At 37.3% G+C, this 15,146-nt stretch overlaps 1 protein-coding gene across 1 annotated transcript in view; it reads left to right on the top strand.

The window, feature by feature from the left end:
- The window catches only part of dnah5 (dynein, axonemal, heavy chain 5), a 372,198-nt gene extending 357,728 nt beyond the window's left edge, over window positions 1-14,470 (top strand). Inside the window, exons 73-79 of the mRNA XM_048562706.2 lie at window positions 1,669-1,874; window positions 2,860-3,063; window positions 3,543-3,758; window positions 7,825-8,037; window positions 9,431-9,583; window positions 13,076-13,310; window positions 14,156-14,470. Coding sequence (XP_048418663.2) covers window positions 1,669-1,874; window positions 2,860-3,063; window positions 3,543-3,758; window positions 7,825-8,037; window positions 9,431-9,583; window positions 13,076-13,310; window positions 14,156-14,307 — 1,379 coding nt within the window. The 3' untranslated portion in view covers window positions 14,308-14,470. The remainder of the gene's footprint in view (window positions 1-1,668; window positions 1,875-2,859; window positions 3,064-3,542; window positions 3,759-7,824; window positions 8,038-9,430; window positions 9,584-13,075; window positions 13,311-14,155) is intronic.
- Window positions 14,471-15,146: the final 676 nt, after the last annotated feature.

Raw genomic sequence — 15,146 nt, 5'->3', positions numbered from 1 at the left:
GAATTCTCATTGAGGTTAAGGCAAAATCATAGCAGATCTCCAGAACAAAACTAAGAAATGCTTCCGCTCCCCCACCCCCGCCACATTCCATTTCCTCCAGGTTTCAACTTCAGATTTCGCAGAGGAATTTTCAAGGAAATGAGGCCACCAACGGGTTTTCTACCTCTCCTCCATTATCAAGAGTTTAATTCTGGGGCAAGATGTGTGTCCCTTGGATTTCTCAAAAATTGTGCCCTTGCAAGTCTGGGTGCTCACCTGGTCTGATTAAACCAATAAAAAGGCTCAAAAAGTTTGACAATTATTAGTAAACTGCTTAGCTTTAAAAGAGTTTAATCCCTTTCAATCTTTGGCCCCTCGGGTGACAATTAGCACTCTCTAGTAAACCAGCTTCACCCAGTTAATACAAGTAATTCTATCCCCTTGATTTAGAACATGACCAGGTAATTGGGCAGGGATGCCCTCATATCCTATCCAACTTCATTTAGTCCATCAGATTGACCCAATTTGGAATATTGACCCAGGCTTCTAGGAATCAATCCCCTCATGTAAGCCTAAGGGAAAATTCATTGGACAAGGTTTCCATGTTCTATTAGCTAATCCAAATTATAAGGCACTTAACTGACCACTCTTGGATCTCCCCCATGATTCAGAAAACTGGCAGCAAGACCCTGTTCGCTATGAATTGCCAACCGATCGTAAACCAATGAGATTTTATTGCTTGTCAGTACTACCGGAAACAATGACCGCCTCTTCAAGAACAAAGGGTCAGTGTGGGTAGAATAGGGTCTGCAGATTGAGAATTACAGAAAAGCTTATGTGTTGCAAATATTTGGGGCCAGGCTGGCTTTCAGAGGACAATCCTACTTTTCATGCCTGGACTATCTAATAATGTGACACCTACTGAGAAGCTCCCACCAAAGCCAACAGTATTTGCCTTGCTGCCTTTGGTAACTGATTAAAGGACAGAAGACAAAGAAAAAGGATAGGTAATCTGACTACCTCAAGAATTGGTGCTGTGTCCCAATTATTCACAATTGTAATATCTCCAAGTTTGCTGACGACTCAAAGTGGAAATTGTAATATGAGGTATATGCAGAGAGGTAGTGTGGGGATTTGGACAGGCTAATTCACTGTGCATGAACATGACAGACAGAAAAAATTGTGGCAAAAAGTGATGTCCGCTTTATTTGGAATCTCCAGCGCCACCACAATTTAAAACATGACCATCTTTTAACATTTTCTACTCATATAAGGGAAAGAATATCTGTTTTAAATGGGTGCCCTTTATTTTTAAACTACGACCCCGCTTTCTAGATTCTCTCACAAGAGGAATTATGTTTTTGACATCCACAATCCACAATTAAGTCAATTAAGCTCCTTCAAACTCCAGAGGATAGAGCCTAGCCCGTGTAGACTTTCCATATAAGGCAATCCAAATATTAGTCTTGTAACCCTTCTCTGAACTGCTTCCAGCATATATGTACACCATTAACCTTCTACAAATAATTGAATACATAAATGTAGGGTTTCAAGCATAGTATTTTTACAGTTGTACAGTAAGCACATAGGTAAATGTTTGAATCACTCAGTTAGAAGATTCCTCAATGTGAAAACTCTACAGCAGTCTTTTATCCTAACTTCCTTTAAGACATTTACTTTTATCAACAGGAATCAGTCAGGATCTCTTGGATGTTAGTAACATGCCTCAGTGGAAGCCTCTGCTCTATGCAGTGGCCTTTTTACATTCAACAGTGCAAGAACGTCGCAAGTATGGACCTCTTGGTTGGAATATTCCATATGAATTTAACCAAGCTGACTTGAATGCGACTGTGCAATTTGTACAAAACCACCTAGATGATATGGATATCAAGAAGGTACTGTTCGCTATTTTTGGTTCTTAATTCTGCTGTGACAATACTGTTTCTTGGTGCTGAATTGTTTAATAATTAATGGTAGAAACTTTAGCTATTCTCAAACATTCAACAGGCAAGTTGATTTCAGATAGTATATAATGTTGCCAATGTAATTAAAATGTACCTAAATTGTAGTGTAGCGGTCTTTTTGAACATTGCAAGTTGTGACACTTTCTTTGTGGAGGTTTTTCTTATAGCAGGGTAATCACATTTGCACCAACATGTTTGTACAAGGGATGATGGATATAGCAATTGAACTAAAATGTTATGACCTTAAAAGACCTCAGACCCTCAAATTGGTCCCAGTATTTTCAAAGAATGGACCAATTAAAATGGACCAGAAATTAATGAAGTTTGCTGAAGAATCCTGGAATTTCCACAGTTCTACAGTAGGAGATAAGCAGAACCCTCACAGGAATGGCATAACTGACAAAAAATTAGTCATTTGGATCAGATTTCCAGGGCATCAGACAATAATCTTATTAAGTTATAACGGGACATTAGTAACTCCTGACAGAAATTCAGAGCCTATGTTTTGCATTCATCGAAGCATTCATCTCAGCTCACATATGAGTGGTAATTGAATGTTGAGGAATTGATTACTAGAAAATAGGTCATGATGACAAAAAGTGCACCTATGCAGAAAGAGTTTGAGGAACATCTGAGACAATTTTAAATTCAGAATGGAGAGTCGTAGTATAACAAATGCCAAAATATTTGTGTGGATATGTGACACAAATCATTTTTGCTCTGATTACAACTTTATGTAAGAGGGACAAAGAACTGATAGAGCAATGCAAAATCTTAACAATAATATATAGCTAATTATAATTCCTGTAATTTACTACAGTCATTTTCTCCATTGTTATTAAAATCAATCTCGAAGTTCTTTAATCTTTTAGAAGCAATATGTGATGATGTTGAATTGCACTTTTTCTGCCTCAAGGGTGTTTCTTGGACTACTGTGAGATACATGATTGGTGAGATTCAATATGGTGGCAGAGTCACAGATGATTATGACAAACGATTGCTTAACACATTTGCTAGAGTCTGGTTCAGTGAAAATATGTTTGCTTCAGACTTCTGTTTCTACAAGGGTTATGGCATTCCTAAGTGCAATTCAGTGGATCAGTACTTAACATACATTCAGGTTAGTAAACAGTTTAATCAATTTTCAGCACATCCAGCAATAGTTAGTTGTGAAAATAGTGTTCACAAAGCAAATAAAACTGTTCCTGAAATTTCCTAATTCATTACTTGAATGTGTTCCCATTCAAACGCTGCATCTTCCTTTATTACTATTGTTCACTGAGTTTTAAGCATTTTTGTTTAGAGTACGAGATGTGTGAATATTCTACAATGAATTTTTATCAAAGCATGGAATTACCTGATATATATTTGTAAAAGGAAACCTGACCTATTATCCATTTCCTTTAACTTATTCTGTAATTAGTTATTTATTCATACACTGCAATTAAGTACCTGTCTTTTTACACTGTGATCATATTGTGTTTGCTCGTAGATTATTTCCACTTTTTCTGTACTTATACTATTATCATGTCACATGTTCTCTTAAATATTATCATATTTTATGTATGCTCAATAGTTCTTAAATTCTTTATGTTTCAGAGTCTTCCTACATATGACACTCCAGAAGCGTTTGGTCTGCACACTAATGCTGATATCACTTACCAGAGCAAGCTTGCCAAGGGTGTCTTAGACACTATACTTAGCATTCAGCCCAAGGACAGCTCCAATGGAGGAGGTGAAACAAGAGAAGTTATAGTAGCAAGGTTGGCTGATGACATGTTAGATAAGTTGCCTGTTGACTATATACCATTTGAGGTAAGTAATAAACCAGGTGAAGAAGTCAGATTAATTTAGTTTCTACTGGATTGTTACTTCCCAACAAATTATGGTGAATATCTAATTAGATAATTTGATGATTTAATACAATAAATATTAAGTTTGAAGTTGACTAACTATGCTGTCAGACTAGTTGAGTACCTTCATGGTCAATGTTAAACTTTCCTGCAATAAAAATAAGTTTTATTGTGGATATCCAAAAGATTACGCCTGCACATTTCTGGCATCAGTTGAGTTGCTCAAGTAGTTTAATAGATGCACCAGATTCACAAAATTAGTCACATTGGTTTTTAAAATTACAAATACCACATGTCTAAACTTGATGCTTTTGTTGACTTGATGTTTGAACAGATGTCCTCTGACCATTTTAGTTGAACTGGACTTGTGCAAGGAGAAGTAATGGTTTCAATGAATCATGTATGTTGCATATAATATTTCTACAGGAGTGCTAAAGGTTTCATTTAGTTGGGCCTCTGTTATGTTATTTAGCTCCTCCTGGCTGGAGTTCTAATGATTGTGCACAAAATGGAATGAATATACTTTTATGAGTCATCACTAATGATGTCTCCCAACAGCTAGAAATGTAAATGTTTAGAAACAAGGTACAAGCACCTCCTGCCAACTAAATATTTAAATTGAGATTATGTAGGTTTATAATCTAGGTTGAAAATGCAACATATAACCTGAGTAATTTACAAAGTAGCTTTGACATTAGATTTACATTGCTTATGGGATTAAAATGATGCACGTTTGTGTTTCTAGGAACTATCACTTAATCTTTCCACATACTTGTAAATCTCATGTTGGTGCTATGTGGGATTTCCTTTGTCTAACACTATAGCTGTTTTATAAATGCAGTTTCTGGTGGACAGAATTTTCAGTTTGAGCAGGCTGTAAAACAGGTAGGCATGGATACGTACGCAGAAAAAAATGGATACGGTGTTAAAACAGTGGCCAGTGCACTCCCACCCAATTTATGTGCCTAATCAAAGGTGGAAATTCTTCCCACTATGTGTTTATCACTAAATAGGGTTGTGCTAACAAGTAGACATACAGAAAATCGTAGAAGTTTTAGTTTGTCAAGTCCTTTAAAATTGTTATTATAGATTTTACATATGGATAAAATTGTAAATTAGTGATGATATATTAACATTTTCACAGCCTTAAAATGCAGAACAAGTATATCACTAAAAAACAATTGCAGGTTCCTTGAATATTAATAGTCGAATGTCACTGGCATCTTACTCAAATTTCATTTTTCTGATGAACATAGAGGAGTAAAAGAAGAAACATTGGAATGGTGTTCATATACAGCCTCTAGTAGAAAGAGTGATGCAGTAAGAAAGAGTGCCATAGTCAGGTGCTTCAATATATATCTTTGTTAATTGTAGATGAACCGCAAAATGGAAAAGAAAGCAAGAATAAGTGGTTAGCATAACTCCATATTCTGTCCCATCTATTGTGATGCTCCTGAAAGCCACTTGGCAACGGATGTGTCTGGAGTCAATTATATACATGTTCATGAATATTCGCTCTCACAATTATAGATTACAAGCAAACATTTCCACACTATGTAAAATGTAAAAGTATCTATTATATTTGTTTTGATTCAGTCAGAAGGTCGTAAATAACAAGGAACTAACTGCCTCTTCTAAGAAGAGGCACCACTGCTCTACTGAAACCAAAAGCAGTACTTGAATATCACCACAAAAAAAGTGATGTAGCCAGAAGTTTTCATGCTGCATTCATGAGAACAAATGCAATGATGCCAAATTTCAAATGATCACAACAATATCTACTACATTAGAAAAGAGTGGAATAATAGAGGGAATTTGCAAGAGATAACACAACTTGTGGGGAGAGAAGTGCCTGAGGTAGTTTTTGGAGCTTGGCAATGATGAGAAATTCTGTACATTTGGCGGTCAACTGGGAGACTTGAACCACCTTGACATCTCAAGCGTTATTTAGGCAAAGTGCCACTTTAGGATTCTTGGTTGCATTAGCCATGAGCCGAGTACATACAAGGACTTTGTCATGTAAACTACCCAGTGACATCTAGCCCACTCCCCTGCCATTCAGCAGACCCCTGATTCCAATTACCTTTTCAACCAGAGCCTTGTCCTCTACCAGCCATTTGAAGTGGAACTTTGGAGTTGTGTATTCTTGGTCAGCAGCTCCCATTCATGACAGAAGGGAGCTGTAGCTGGGGGTGACTATTTTCCAGACCCTGATCAGGAATTCTGCTGCAGGAGAGGTGCCCATCTCTTGATGCTGAGCTATTGTTGCCTTATTGCCCAAGAAGATTGGCTTTTGTCTGCGAATGTTCCAGAAGTCAATAGATTTTTGAATATTAAGTGATATAAATATACTTGTGGAAGGTGTAATTCAGGTAAAAGATAGAGCCATGATCACGTTCAATGGTGGAGCAAGCCCCAAGGGCTAAATGGTCTGCTAGAGTTTCAGTTTCTTATAGTCTCACCATATTTTCATGTTCTTAGCTTGATCTCCAGAAAAATATATCTCTTCCCCATGCTTCTGCCCTTCTAGGCAATACTTAATAATACAGTCTCAAATCTAACACCACCTCCCAGCTTTTGTCGTCACAAAAGCCTCATTCTCATACATTTTTGAGAAGTGGCGTAAAGTCCTTCTAGTGGGTATGGGTTCTGTGTGGTTTTCCGTCGGGTGCTCGAGTTTCCTCCCACAGCCCAAAGACATGCAGGTTAGTTGGATTGGCCATGCTAAATTGCCAATAGCATTCAGGGATGTGTACATTAGATGGGTTACAGGGAAAAGGGGTAGGGGCATGGGTCTGGGTAGGATGTTCATCAGAGGTTTGGTGTGGATTTGTTGGGCTGAAGGGCCTGTTGCTGCACTGTAGGGATTCTGTGATAAACAATTTAAAAAATTCAGTTGACTTTAGTTGTGCTAAAAGTGTCTAAAGAACTTTAAGCAGTTTTGGTGATTGTCAGAAAGACCTGGATGACTAAGACTTGAGATCAGTTCAGAGTCCTTCCATAGAGAGGGAAATGTATTATTGAACAATAGAATCAGGGCCTATACATCAACAGACCCTCACTCAGAAGATAAGCTATAAATGGCCTTGATGTTTTCTCAAAGAGCTATACTGTAAATATTTGAGACCATGTGCTCGCAAAATTTGTAGAGATTTTATCATAGAACTGATTGTTTTGATTTTTTTTAAGTTGCTGATATTTTGATATGCCATGTGTGACAATGCTATGGATTTAAGAAGTATATATTTTATTTCCTTTTTTATGGAGAAAGATTGAGAGAGAGAAGATAAGCAGTCTGTTCAAAGTCAACAGCTTGTGACGCATTTGTTTTACTTTTAAATTTGGAGCAATAGAAGCAGCCTGAGTTGCTGGTGTCAAACTCCCACAGAGCCAGAATTTTTAGTTTTAGCTTTCAGCTGTTTCTGGGATCTTGAAGCTGGATGTGGAAGCTCTTTCTCCTCTCTCTGTTACAGCTAAAAGCTGGGGTTGTCTTCCTTCTACTAGAATTGCATGTGAGACAATCAATTTTACTGACTTTGCCTTTGCCAAGGGTGTGCTTATGGGATGCTACTATATTGGAATGGTTAATTCATAGTTGTTTATATACGCACATTGTTTTGTTCAGCATTTCGATAGAGTTACATTTAAGTGAGTCCTTTTGTTTTGTTTTTATTTTGTCTGCATTTTAAATATAGTGTAAAAATAAAGTGTATTTTGCTTAAAGTCAATAGTTTGACCAATTGAATTGCATCTGGAATGCAGCGTCTTACACTTACCTTTAAAATAAGAAGTTAGGGTCTAGGCTATCTTCTTAATATAGTTTGTGGGAGTTTGGTCTGGTCTATACCACATGTTACAATCAGGTAGTATTACCAGTTACCTGCCTTTTTGATCCTTTTTATGAGAAGTGCTTAACTAAATCCCAATCATACTCTGTAGAGTGTACATACCTGTTAGAGTTAGTATCCATTGCTTTTTTTTTACTGTAGACAAGAGATTTTAAGTTAACACATTGAATTATTTGCTAGGTAAAAGAAAAACTGCAGAAGATGGGATCACTGCAGCCAATGAACATCTTTCTTCGTCAAGAAATTGACAGAATGCAAAGAATAATTACTCTGGTGCGAAACACACTTATAGATCTTAAGCTTGCAATTGATGGAACTATCATTATGAGTGAAACCCTCAGAGATGCCTTGGACTGCATGTATGATGCAAGAATTCCAGCTCAGTGGAAAAGGGTAATTATAAAGCGATGACTAGTTGTCATGGAATATTCAATTATTGGAACAGTCCTCAATGCGAAGTTCAAATAGATCCATTTTAGTCATAGGAAAGGCCTTATCCCACATTAAGGGAGCTATGAATCATTCAACTGGTTATAAGTTCTAGTGAAGTGTGGAAAAGTTATTTATGATTGTCACGTTCTTTAAAAGGCCAACTCTTCAAAAATTGAGTAAAACTGTTTGCTTATGCCTGAAAGTTGACAAAGATTTTTCTGAAGAAGTTTCCCAACCTGAAACATCAGCTTTCCTGTTCCTCTAATGCTGCTTGGCCTGCTGTGTCCCTCCAGCTCCACACTTTGTTATCAAAGATTTGTTGTAGTTGCTTTAATGGCAGTTTATTGACATAACCCTAAGTATTATCATTTTCAAAGATTGGCTGCTGTCCATAACCAATTTTTATCTCAGTGGTTGGGTGGGAATTACTGCCTGTAAGTTCTCAGTTTGATTAACTGCCCAAAAAGGAAGGAAAGAATGTGGGACTATGAATGCAATGTTTGTTTGAGTACTTGAGGGACTGCAACTAAATTGAATGGGCTCCTGTGAGTAGAACTTCTTTGTACAGTGAACTCTGTAATAGATGTTTAAAACTTTATTTTATTTAATCATAACATGGTTCATGCAGTCTACCTATGGTGGCTCTGGATAAGTTGGCTGTAAGGGGTAGTGGGGATGGGTGGTAGAGCAGAGATTTAAATGGCGAATATGAAGAGCCTTTGGGGGTGGATGGTGTTGTGTGGATTAGCAAAGGTTGTTATGTGACAACATGGAGACTGGTTGTTGGGATAGGACAGTATGAGGGCCAGAGGGCCTAATGTCTAAGCAAACAATTGGAACAAAGCTTCAGAGTATCAAAGACAGCATTAAGGACGCAGTAGCTCAAAAGGCAATCCTTATATACTCAAAAGACATTTACACTACAGAAAGAGGTTATTCCATTCATTATTCTATGCTGATCAACAAAGACCTGACCATATTAATCCCATTTTTAGCTTTTAACCTGGAGGTTTGGCAATGAAAGTGAAAAGACGAATACTGCTTAGACCACAGAGGGTGCCAGAACCAACACTTTCGTTTTTCTCTGTAATCCATTGTCTACAGGTCATTATAAAATGGGAATAAAGGTGAACAGAGTGTCCAAATAAGGAAGTGTTTAGCTGATTGTACAAACACAATGATGATTTTATTCTGAACCCGTATTTGTAGGGTAGCAACAATGCATAATTTTTTTTATCGTCTCCACTTAAGATAATACAATTTACATCAGTAGGCAAGTTAATGACATCCGCTTATTTCAAATGAGAGTGAGTATTATTTTAATTTGTAATGAAAATTTTGTCTTGTTCTCCAGACATCCTGGGAATCAAGCACACTTGGATTTTGGTTTACTGAACTATTGGAACGAAATTGTCAGTTTCATTCCTGGATTTTTGAAGGGCGACCAAACTGCTTCTGGATGACTGGCTTTTTTAACCCTCAAGGATTCCTAACAGCAATGAGACAAGTAATGCTAATTCTAGTATCTGATATATTTGTGAATTGTTGTACAATTGTCAAGGATGCCTGGTTCTAATTAAAATTTCTCAAATTTCTTGTGGATATGAAATTATGCCCCATGCCACTTCAAATTCCACCAGGCTTCTCAAAATTAACATTACCTGATTGTGTGATAGTTATTTGTTCAAAATTAATTGCAGCGATTTTGTTACCATAAGACGTGGTTCACATCATACGATCAAGCTCATCCAAAATTCTGTTGCAAAATCCAAAATCGTACCATGCCCAAGTTACCGATTAGCTGGTGCCTGGCTTACGTGGGTCCTAGTCCACAAGTGTCTAGTTTTCAAAACTCTCATCCGGGTTCTCATTCTCATTCAAACTCCTGCATGACATTTCTTCTTCTCTAGCCCTATAATCCTCCCCAATCTCTGGTGCTTCCCCATTTCTGGCCTCATTCATTGATGGCAGTGCCTTTGATCTATACTGTGTATTTCCCTGCCTAACCCTCTCCACCTCTCTAACTTTAATTTTTAAAAGCACTCCTTAAATCCCACTATTTTAATCACTTCTCCAAGTATCTTGTTACATGGATTACAGCAAGATTTTATTTTGTTAACCTTCAGTGAAGCAATTTGGCATGTTTCATGACATTAAGGATCATATCACAAATAGGGATAGTAAGAACTGTGATGCTGGAGTCAGAGACAACAAAGTGTGAAGCTGGAGGAAAATAGCAGGCTAGGCAGCATCAGAGGAGCAGGAAAGTTGACGTTTCGGGTCAGGACCCTTCTTCAGAAAATGAAGAAAATTTTCTGAAGAAGGTTCTCGACCCGAAATGTCAACTTTCCTGCTCCTCTGATGCTGCCTAGCCTGCAGTGCTCCTCCAGCTCCACACTGTGTTATCTCATATTACAAATGTAAATTTCTGTTGACATTTCTAGTCAGCGCTACTAAAGGTGCTGTTAACATAGCTCATGTAAACAAATTATCAGCATTTATTGTGGCATTTTGCTACATTAAAGCTGTTGTTGAGTAGCCAATTAAAGTAACCAATATAATGCATTGGTTTCACTCACAAATCATTACAATTCATGGGCAACCTGAATCAAACTCAGTATTGTGGCAGCCTTTACTTTCACAAAATTGAGGACGGCACGGCGGTTCAGTAGCAGCGCCGGCGACCTGGGTTCAATTCCACCCTCGGGCAACTGTCTATGTAGAGTTTGCGTGTTCTTTCTGTGTCTGCATGGAATTTCTCCAGGTGCTCCAGTTTCCTCCCACTGCCCAAAGACGTGCGGGTTAAGTGAGCTGGCCATGCTAAATTGCCCTGTAGTTTCCAGAGATCTAAAGGCTAAATGGATTAGTCATGGAAGTGCAGGGTTACAGGGATAGGGTAGGGAGGTGGGTCTGTGTGAGATGCTCTTTGGAGGGTTGGCATGGACCTATTGGGCCAAATGGCCTACTTGCACTCTATAAGGATTCAATGGTTTAATTGCAAGTTGCTGTGCATTATATTTCCATTTATTTCTGAGCTGTGGTTACATAAACTGTACCATTAACAATGAACGGTTATGATCGCACCGATGGTAACACCGTACAATTCAGATTCCAGAGTGAAACCTGGCCTCTCAAAACGTGTTTTATTTTTGTGATTTGGTTACATGGCTTATTCAGATGTTCGCAGGAGTCTGTCCATGTACTTTTAATAAAAGTGAAAATGCTGATTATACAAAAGAAGAAAGTAACATTATATGACAGTTCTAAAGATTTTAACATAAACAGTCATAGAAATGAGGCTGCAGAGGGGGAAATGAAGCCACGGGAGAAGAGATGCAACAAATAGGGAGAAGGGCTGAAAATGAAAGACAGCTGTTGCAATCATAATGATTTAAGCAGCCAGTATACAAAGCATTGCTTCAGGCAGAAATCATTACAAATCATGGGTAACCTAAATTATACTGAGTTCTGAGGAAGGGTCACTGGACCCAAAACGTTAACTCTGTTTTCTCCTCCACAGATGCTGCCAAACCTGCTGAGCTTTTCCAGCGACTTTATTTTTGCTCATGCTTATGTGCACTGATTCTGCGTCAGGAACCTCACACACTGCTAAAAGTTCAGTTTTGCAAAGCATTTCAGATGCAGAAGAAACTTTATATTGAAACACTTAAAAGTATTCAACCTCCTGAAGATGTACCACAATATAAATAGGTTTTGATATAATGAAATAATTCAAAATCTTATTGAAAAATCATTAACTTGAAAGATCTGAAACATGGCCCATGTCTTGCAGTCAGCATGAATGTTAGGTGCATTAGTGGTGCCTCTGAGGATTTCTGTGAGTACACCCCTTTTCACAGATTTTCTGTTGGACTTTCCAATCCCAGCTGAAGCATCAAAGTATCAGCAGAATTTTTTTAAGGGGAAGGCTATTGGGTGCTAGAAAAGCTAGAGAAAGACACAACAGATTCCTCTTTTTATAACAGTAGCCACTGTGCTCTGCTACATCTTTAAAGGTCCAATTGTTTCTGTGGGTTAGTGTGTGGCTGGTCATGTGGTGGGTTCGATTGAGAAGGGGTAGTCAAGTGGTGCAGGGGTAATTGGATTGGGTGAAAATGTTGGCTAATGGGGGCACAGTCCAGTATAGGTATCATTGGACAGAGTTGGAGGGGTAGTTGCATTGGGGTTGGGGAAATATGATGAGGATTTACAATTGTGGTGAGCAGTTCGGTTACACATGTTAACCACTGAGTTACCTCAGGTATCAAATAGTGGAACATTTCTTGATTAAATATCCACATAAGTTTCACACATCTGGTTCATGTCTCTGACACTGAGATCAGTGTTGGGTGATATTCACCAAATCAACTCACTGATTAAATGTAGATGGACAAAAACCATTATAGATTGTTCACAGAGTGTCGGAGGCAATGGAAACCAGCACAATGAAAGCCTAAACTTCCAAAACAAATTAGCACATGCATGCACACATCAAGACTTTTAATGGGCCTTGGCACACATCTCTCGGTTTGCATCCAAACCCTGGTGATTTGGACACTGGAAAATTAGGGCAATTAACTAAGATATACTAGATATATGCAACCGTTAAATGTCAACATATCAGTATTTAAGAATAGATTAGGCTTGCTCAATGGAAAAGAGGGAAGAAAAATGTGGAGGGAGCAAGCAGATGAGATTAGCCCTGTGAAAGTGAGAATAAACTATACATTGGTTGGATCAAACAACCTCATTTCTGCTGCAAATTCAATGAAAAATTGTCAAAAATTATCTATAATTCACCACCCAATCTTACGTTTTGCAACTAATTGTAATGTAGGCTAATTTCATTAATAAAGCATTAGTAAGTCTTTCATAGATTTTAGCAAATAAAGGGAGGGAGATCTTGTTGTAACATCATAAAAGACAAGATATACTGATGAATCATTTTATACTTCATTAGCTCAACCTGTGATGGTGACTGTTTAACTTTACTCAACAGGAAGTTACTCGCACTCATAAAGGTTGGGCACTCGATAGTGTGGTTTTGTGTAATGAAGTCAGCAAATGGATGAAAGATGACATCACAGCTCCCCCTTCAGAGGGAGTCTATGTGTATGGGTTGTATTTAGAGGGAGCTGGATGGGATAGACGGAATTCAAAGCTCATTGAATCCAAGCCTAAAGTGCTATTTGAGTTGCTACCTGTGATACATATTTCTGCTCAAAATAATTTGAGTAAGTATGCAATACATTTTCGATTCTTTAAAGTGACTGTGCTGAATTTAGAACATTAAAAATCATGTGATATAGATATGTCTAATAAACATTAGTGAACTGTAATTTTCAATTCTATTCATTATAAAGCATTTTGAGATTTAGCACTGGTAAACGTTAGTTTAAAAAATCTGAATTATTCGTGAGCTTCATTCGTCCTTGTTCCTCTGGATCCGTGTAAAATGAGCACTGGAATAACTGACAAATTTGTTTAGTGAATGCAAATTAAAGAGAATATAAACAGCTTTGCATACAGCTTGACCACTGATTTATCACTAAAGCCATCTTACAGGATTTTCAATACCCCTTTTCTACGTGCGGTTCATTTTTCTGTGTGTTTTTTTAAATTCGTCCATGGAATCCAAAACTGTGAAGCATACATTTTGAAGCATTCTGAGTCCCATTTGTCATAACTTGCAACCTCATGCAGTGAGATACAATCTGACATTGACTTCCCATTCCCCAAAACCTGATTTGCAAATTTTGGTCTTATTATTATGTTCCTCCATTACCTTACGCCACCCAACATCCACTATCCCCTAAAAACGTACTCCTGAAATCTTCATTCTCCATTGCTGTAATTTTGGTCTTCTGGTCAGTTTTAAAAAATGTTATACACTTAAATAGGCAGGGATTTAAATTTAGAATGTAGAGTAGGTGTTATCTAATTTCTAAGAGACATTTTCTTGATGCACAGTGACTACTGAATTTATTAATATTCAGTTTGGAAGATTCTGAGTGTTGCATATGCAACGCTTCATTTTACTTAACTCCTACTGAAAACCTGTTTATTTCTTCTCACCAAGGTGTCAAGGATCCTCGGTTATACTCATGCCCAATTTACAAAAAGCCAGTGAGAACTGACCTAAACTATACAGCTACAGTGGACCTGCAAACAGTTCAGTCCCCTGAACATTGGATTTTACGTGGAGTGGCACTTCTTTGTGATGTCAAATGAACATGATGTGTCAGAAACTGCGAAAATCATTCCATCGAACTCACTGACGTATTAACATTTGTTTCTAATATACATATCAATCTTTCAACTTTGCTGCAAATTATTTTTTGAAATGTCTCTGGTTAAAATACAGAAAAAAATAAATAATGTAATTTTGTGGCTGTGATGGAGGATTTTTGTCTGAATTAATATGATAATTGATATTTATTGATTTAAGTTTCTGTAATTATTTTAATTTTGACTGTGAATGCATCTTGCATAAATCTGATGTGTTAGTTTTTTTTCCCAGATTTAAATACAAAATTTGAAAAATGCTTTCTTCTGCTGTGTTGGTGATAGCTGTTTCCATTTTAGTTTATTTTGTACACAAAGCTGAGTCCTTTTACCTTTGATATCCACATGCAGAACAAAAATCTTCAAAGCCAAAGAGTTTTTAAGCTTCTATGCACTAAGGCATTGGTGTTTGTAAGCATGCCTTTCAATAAGTAGTACATATTAGTGATCATACTGGAAGTAATCTTTGTACAAAATTGTCAACAAATTTTATAAAAGCATGACAAAATTTTCAGTTCTATAGGTGTTTCATAAATAGTCTATGTAAATATGCACACAAATTCAAAGCCTCTGTGAGAACTCATACAGAGTATCGATATATTACTTTAAAGCTTGAAAAATATATAACAAAATGTAATTGAAAGCATTTTTTTAATGCTATGTTCATTAGAAATTTTCAGTGGCCACTATTTACCTCTCTAAATGTCAGTATTTATTGACTTCGAGATTGTAGAAGGATAGACAGGATACATTTCTAAAGTTTTTGAGAAGCTTTGTAGCTCAGG

The sequence above is a fragment of the Stegostoma tigrinum genome, chromosome 2, assembly GCF_030684315.1.
Source record: "Stegostoma tigrinum isolate sSteTig4 chromosome 2, sSteTig4.hap1, whole genome shotgun sequence".
Taxonomy (NCBI): Eukaryota; Metazoa; Chordata; class Chondrichthyes; order Orectolobiformes; family Stegostomatidae; genus Stegostoma; species Stegostoma tigrinum.
Note: the sequence above shows the minus strand (reverse complement) of the source record. Positions and strands in the feature narration are given on the sequence as shown.